Genomic DNA, 7192 nt, shown 5'->3' on the forward strand with positions numbered 1-7192 from the left:
TAGAATTTATTCAAATCCTATAAATTCTATGAAGGATCTGAGAAAAAGGATCATATTTCAATATGCAGCAATAATTACAGATGTAAGAGGACTAGTGTTTCCCTGTGGAAACAGGGAGGGAAAAGAAGGGAGGTATTGGGAGAGGATGGAGAAAAGGGGGTAGATGAGGAGGGTGCGGGTGTTTAGAGTGACACGAACGACTTGGTAGGATGCAGGAGTCTGCCCGGAGGTGGACTCGAGTTTATTGTAATGCGTATACAAAAGGTCCGGCGGAAGATCCGCCGTCGGAGATCGTTAGGCCCTGGCCAAGTGCGCGGGGCCGTTGAGGATATCTCAAAGATAGGCGGTGGGCGCTCTCCTGCAGTTTGGCACGTCCGCGTAGGAGCCGGCGCTGAGGAGCTTTCCCGTGGCGAGTATACCCGACGGTTAGTCGATAGGTTTTCCAGCAGTTTGGCACGTCCGCGTAGGAGCCGGCACTGTGGAACTTCTCTGACTTTAGTCGGGTAGCGACTGCCGAACATGGGCCTGAGGGCCCGTATTTATACTAAGGGTAGCGCGCTAGCGCTGCCCTGAGCCGCCGCTGATTGGTTGCGACCCTTCTATTTTTAATATTACCTGCTTGTTTCTAGCCTAGTTAACACTAAGGGCGCGGTGTGTCGGCGAAAGTCGCGTCGTCGTTCTTATATGTATGGAAAAATATTATGTCGCGTTACAGACTCCCCCTCTGGCCTCGATGCCGTCCCGGCAAGATGGCCAGGAAATGAAAGCGCGATGGGGTTAGTTTACTTCAAGCGGTGGCTTTTCGTGGTCGGCCTCGGCGGCGACGCGGAACGATGGGCGAGATGTCGTCCTGCGTTTGGGGAAGCTGGCAAAGCTTCAATGCCGAGGTGTGGTGCACTCCTAAAGGAGTCTGCGGGTCATTCTGAGCGGCGACTTCATAACTGGCGGGTATCACGGGCCGCAGAATCACGTATGGCCCGTCCCGCTTCGGGGCGAGTTTGGAGGTGATTCCCTTTGCGGCGCGACTCAGGGTGTGCGTCGTGACCCATACCAGATCCCCGAGAGAGTACCCTGGGTCGGCTTTCCTTTTCTGGTCTCCATGCCGTTTGCTGCGGTCCTGCTGTTCCTCGTGGGTTTCGCGTGCCAGACCGAGGATATTGGCGAGCTGGAGCAAGCGGGGAGTGATTTCTGGAATAAAATTCTCCTGTTCGGTGATGGTTCGTAGGTCCCGGGTGGCGTCATCGGGGGTGCGGAGATCTCGTCCGAACGTTAGATAGGCCGCGGAATAGCCGGTACTCGAGCTTCGGGCCGTGTTCATGGCGAAGCGAATGGCCGGCAGCTTGCTTTCCCATTGGGGATGCTGGTTTCCTACCAGGATTGCTAACTGCGCCTTAAGGTCGCGGTTTTTCCGTTCCACGGGATTGGCCGCGGGATGGTACACGGGTGTCAGTTGCATGTGTATCCCGAGGCAGTGTAGGGCGTGCTGCATGATGCCGCTAACGAGTTGTGTGCCGTTGTCGGACACCATCCGGCGAGGCACGCCGTACCGTAGAAATATTTCGTCGATGAGGGTAGTGGCGCAGGCTTCGGCGGAGGCGGTTTCTAGTGCGAACAGCTCCACCCATCGGCTGGCCAAGTCATCAGCGATCAAGATCCATCGTCGATTGTTGGCGGAGGCGGGCAATGGCCCGAACAGGTCGACGGAAAGGACCTCGAATCGTTGCTGCATAGCGGGCGTCTGGATCAGTCCCGCGGGTCGAAGGTTCGTGGCCTTGTACCTCTGGCAGGGTACGCAATTTCGGACGTGTCGGACGACGTCTCGTCGGAGGTGGGGCCAGAAGAACCGGGAGGCGATCCGTTGGATCGTTCTTTCCGTGCCGTAGTGACCAGCGGTAGGAGAATCGTGATACTCACGAAGTACGTGTTCTCGCTCGTGCTCTGGTACGACGAATTGCGCGTCCTAGCCATCGATGTCGGGCGAGAAGCGGTACAGGACTCGTTGGCGAGCAGGTAGCCGCGCTGGGTCCAGCGGAGGAATTCTTCTCCTTGGTCGGTGTCCTCGAAACTGTTGATGATGTTCTGTAGGTGTTCGTCCCTGAGTTGGCTTTCGCGCAGCTCAGCGCTCCCCCTAGTCGGGAAGTCGATGCTGACTAAGCTCACCCTGCTTGGCTCCCCCTGGTCCTGGAGACTCGGGGGCGGTCGCGAGAGGAAATCGGCGACCACGTTGGCTTTTCCTGGGGCGTAGTCAACGACCAGGTTGTAGGGCTGCAGTAATAGGGCCCATCGGGCCAGTCGTCCGCTGGGCGTTTTGAGGCCGAATAGCCATCGGAGCGGTTGGTGATCTGAAATGACTTGGATTTGCGCGCCTTCGATGTATCCCCGGAACTTAGAGATGCTCCAGACGACGGCTAATGCTTCCCGTTCCGTAGTGGAATAGTTTTTCTCCGCGGCCGATAGTAAGCGGCTTGCGTACTCGACCGGGTGCTCTGCCGTCGGGTCCCCTTGTAGTAGAACGGCTCCGATGGCGTATCCGCTGGCGTCGGAGCGGATTTTGTACGGTTTCGTGCTGTCCGCTGGCTGGAGGATCGGGGCCTCGGTCAACATCTTCTGGAGGCGTAGGAATGCCTCGTGTTGCTCGGATTCCCAGGTCCAAGTGGCGTTTTTGCGCGTGAGGCGCGTGAGGGGCTCCGCTGTCGCTACGAAATCTTTTATGAATCGGCGAAACCACGAGCAGGTTTGTACGAACCCCATGAGTTCTCGGAGGTTTTGGGGCTTCGGGCGGTCCAGGATCGCTTGGATCTTCTTGGGGTCGGGTTGAAGTCCTTTGTTCGAGATGATATGTCCCAGATATCGGATCTGGGCGCATGCGAATCGGCATTTTCCTCGATTCAACCGTAATTTGAACGTCCGTAGGCGCTCGAATACCGCTCGCAAGTCGTTGCGGTGGTCTTCCCATGAGGCCGAGAAGATGAGGAGGTCGTCCAAATATGCGACCATTGTTAGCCCAGGGAAATTACTCTTGAAGCGGTCCATGAGCCGCTGGAAGGTGGCCGGTGCATTTTTAAGGCCAAACGGCATTCGTTGGAAGCAGTATATCCCAAAGGGGGTCGTGAATGCCGTTTTCTCCTGGTCCTGTTTCCTAACCGGTACTTGCCAGTACCCGGCTTTTAGGTCCAGGGCTGTCATGATGGCTGGCTTCGGTGCCGAGTGCAGTAGATCGTCGATCCTTGGGAGAGGGTAGGCGTCCGTCGTGGTTATCGCGTTAAGACGGCGACAGTCGACGCATACGCGTATTCCTCCGTCCCGTTTGTTAACCAACACCACGGGAGCTGCCCATGGCGATTCACATTCCGCGATTACGTCGTCTGCCAGCATTTGGTTTAGCTCTTCGCGGAGTGCGAATTTCCTGGCTGGTGACAGGCGGTACGGGGGAACTGCGATTGGGGCGTTGTCGCCCGTCTCGATCCGATGTTCGGCGTGGTTTGTGGGGTCCCCGTGGTTTTCGAACAGGTCCCGGTGCTGTTCTAGGAGGGTGGACAGCTCTTGCCTGGATTCCGAAGGAAGGGTTCGGGGCTCGTCCGCTCTGATCTCGGTTTCGACAGCCGCTAGCTCAACGTATCCTGAGAAGCAGCGTTCAAATAGCTCGTCGATAATTTCCCGATCGTCCTTCTCTTCGGTCGGCGGTGGCGTTTGGCCCTTGTCCTGGCGGTGTTTCTCCTGCTGCCGGTTGGCGTGGTGTCGCGCATCAATGGACATCAGTGTGCTGTTGGGTGGACGCTTCGTCCTTCGTGGCAGCTCCTCAATGCATGGTTCTGCATTGAACAGATATTGTCGATCTGGTCGGTCGAGGAAGTGCCATGCCCTCTGCGGTATATTGATAACCACCCCGGCCATTTCCAAGAAGTCCATTCCCAGGAGGGTTCTGTTTTCTTCTGCTTCTAGGAGTACGATGAATGGTGCTTTGATAGTGTGGCCATTTAGGGATACCGTGAGATGGGCTCCTAGGATGGTCCTGGTCCGTGGGTGTCCGTCTGCCAAGGCAACTCTCATCTGGCTTCGTTGGAAGCGTATTCCGCTGTCCGCGAGCACTTTATGCAGCCCTTTGCTCGCAACGCTGGTTTTTGCCCCTGTGTCGAAGAAGGCATAGCCTGAGTGACCATGTATGCGTACCATGACTGATGGTCGCGGGCATTGCTGCGTGGCGGAAATTGCGCAGAACTCGGCTGGTTCGATGCTGGACAATTGGGCTTGTGTACAGTTGGGGCAGCGGCTTCGTACATAGCCCGCTTTCCCGCAGCCATAACACCGAACGGTGGTTGGTGCGGGCTGTGCCGGTTGCGTCGGTGTCGTGGTTTGCTCCCGACGTCTTCTTCGGCATTCTTCTGTGGAGTGCCCGTCCTTCCTACAGTAGGTGCACCTCACACGATTCTTGGTTGGTGACGGCTCCCTTCTGACTATTGGCTGGCTGGACTTGCGTTCCTGTTCGAAGGCCTCTATTTCCCTTGCCCTCTGAGTGAGGTCGTCAAACGTTGTCACGCTGCGTCGCGGTATTTTATACCTCAGGCTTAGTTTCAGGAGCGCGTATACCATGTCCAGTTGAATGCCTTCCTCATGGCGGTGTGGAAGCTCGGCCAGCAGGGCCCTTTTCCCCGCTAGGAAGGCGTCTGTGGAGACGCGGCCATCCTGCTTGGTTGCAAACAGTTCTGCATATATTGTAGGGGCCGACCGACGTGGTGCGTACTGCTGCTGTAGGGCGTCCATGGCCTGGCGCCATGTTGCGTGGTTCGTTTTTACGCCTTGCCACCAGATGGCGGCTTCTCCTTCGAGGAGGAGCGGGAGTCCCTTCACCGCGTTGCCGTCTGTGATGTTTTCGATATCCTTGAATATCAAGGCGGTGGCTATGAACTCCTCGAGCCGTTGTCTGCAGCGTGCTCCGTCGTATCTCGCCGTGCAGCGGGCGAAACTTTCTTGCGGGGTTGCGGCGGGCGCGTCCATGCGCCGCGTCGCGCTGAGCAGGCGAAGGAGCTGCTCCTCCGTCATCTGGATCGCCATGTTCCTGGGGCTTCTTCTGGGCGTCTCGATGTCCGTTTTCGTACGGCTACTCCTACTCCTGTGGGAAGCCGTGGTGTCCTCTTTTCCTCGTCCGGGCGTTGGTCGAAAACTCCTTGTTTTCGAATCCGGCGAAGAGCCGCGCGTTGGGCGCCAATGTAAGAGGACTAGTGTTTCCCTGTGGAAACAGGGAGGGAAAAGAAGGGAGGTATTGGGAGAGGATGGAGAAAAGGGGGTAGATGAGGAGGGTGCGGGTGTTTAGAGTGACACGAACGACTTGGTAGGATGCAGGAGTCTGCCCGGAGGTGGACTCGAGTTTATTGTAATGCGTATACAAAAGGTCCGGCGGAAGATCCGCCGTCGGAGATCGTTAGGCCCTGGCCAAGTGCGCGGGGCCGTTGAGGATATCTCAAAGATAGGCGGTGGGCGCTCTCCTGCAGTTTGGCACGTCCGCGTAGGAGCCGGCGCTGTGGAGCTTTCCCGTGGCGAGTATACCCGACGGTTAGTCGATAGGTTTTCCAGCAGTTTGGCACGTCCGCGTAGGAGCCGGCACTGTGGAGCTTCTCTGACTTTAGTCGGGTAGCGACTGCCGAACATGTTTTTTTTTTTTTTTTTTTTTGTTATTATTCATGTTTAGTTGCACTACCTGGGGCTGGGGGCCCTATAACCTGCATTTAGAATAATTGTTAGTGCCTGGTATATATTTATGTTAGTGTGGGGTTGTGGTATTTCATGCGTTCAGGTTCGAGGGAAAACTTTCAAAAACCTCGTTTTCATGCGTCATGCGGTTAGTTTGATAGTGGGGGTTGCTAGTTTAGGATGAGTCTGGGTGTTTTTATCCGCGTTTTTAGTGGGATGGTGATGGGGTCATAGTTCCCTAGAGTGGCTATTAGGGGATTCGGGTGATGTAGGTTGGAGATTTGAGCTGTAGCGGCCAGCTTCATGACATGCTCGCGAATATATTCTATTTGTGCTTCCTCATGCAATGAAGCAGTTGTGTGGCGATTCTCTGGTGAAAGAGGCTTGTTTAGAATGATGCGGAGATACTTATTCTGTATTATCTGAATCCTGGACAGGTGTGTGTTGGCTGTGGTGCACCAGATTTCTGCTCCGTATGTTAGGATTGGGCGTACGCAGGTGTTGTATATGCGGAGTTTCAGAGAGGTAGAGAGTGGACTGTTTTTGGCTATGAGAGGATAAAGCATGCGTAGGATTCCGATGCCTTTGCAGGCTCGGTCGTGTGTGTTGTGTTTCCATTTCAGTTTTGTGTCGAACCAGCTTCCTAAGTATTTAACTTTGTCTGACCAGATTATGGGGTGGTTGTCTATGGAGAGGTTGGTGAGGTTGGGATTACGCTTGCAGGTGAAGATGATTGCCTCTGCTTTGGTGGGGTTTAAGGTAAGCTTCCAGGTCTGGGTATACTGATGGATGCTATTAAGGTGGTCTTGCGCGTATTTTACCGCTTGATTTGGGGCCCATGAGGAGGAGTAGACTGCAGTGTCGTCGGCGTAGAGTGCGAGTTTGGTGTTGTGGTTTCTGGGGATATCGTTTATATAAATGTTGAACAGTATAGGGCCAAGGACTGACCCTTGAGGGACTCCTATATGTAGTGGTCTGGGTGTGGATTTCGTGCCATTGTGGTTTACAGTCATCATTCTGTTGTGAAGGAAGCTTTGGGTTATCTTGATTAGATGTTTGAGGAGGTTAATGTGCTGTAGTTTGAGCAGGAGTCCATTGTGCCAGACAGTGTCGAAGGCTTTCTGGAGGTCTAGTAGGACTAGAGCCACCGATCTGTTCTTGTTCACTTCTAGCGCAATGTCTTCCTGCAGTCTGAGGGCTTGGTGGATTGTGAAGTGTTTGGCTCGGAAGCCGAATTGTTCTGGGATTAGGGAGTTGTTTTCTGAGAGATGGGATTGTATTTCTATCAGGATGATTTTCTCTAGGATTTTGCCTAGCAGGCTCAGGAGGCTGATTGGTCTATAGTTGTTAGGATTGGTGTGAGCTTTCCCTGGTTTAGGGAGGGGTATGATTTTAGATGTTTTCCAGGAGCTGGGGAAGTAGGCCAGGTTGTAGGATTGCCTGAGGATGTAGTAAAGCTGGATGATCATTCGGTTGGGTAGGTTTTTGAGTTGGAGTGCTGTGA

The 7192-nt window shown here is 54.6% G+C and overlaps 1 protein-coding gene across 1 annotated transcript; it reads right to left on the reverse strand.

Annotated features, from left to right (window-relative positions):
* Positions 1 to 1743: 1743 nt before the first annotated feature.
* On the reverse strand, positions 1744 to 5052 carry LOC122403355. Its single transcript, XM_043406845.1, has one exon. It carries the CDS (start codon positions 5050 to 5052, stop codon positions 1744 to 1746), a length of 3309 nt encoding a protein of 1102 aa, XP_043262780.1.
* Positions 5053 to 7192: the final 2140 nt, after the last annotated feature.

The sequence above is a fragment of the Colletes gigas genome, unplaced genomic scaffold (genome assembly GCF_013123115.1).
Source record: "Colletes gigas isolate AHSC1104 unplaced genomic scaffold, ASM1312311v1 Colletes_gigas_Sc00050, whole genome shotgun sequence".
In the NCBI taxonomy this organism is placed as follows: domain Eukaryota; kingdom Metazoa; phylum Arthropoda; class Insecta; order Hymenoptera; family Colletidae; genus Colletes; species Colletes gigas.

Bases quoted from the DNA above. Each gene is read 5' to 3' on its own strand.
- LOC122403355 (XM_043406845.1), bottom strand. From the start codon at position 5,052: ATGGCGATCCAGATGACGGAGGAGCAGCTCCTTCGCCTGCTCAGCGCG.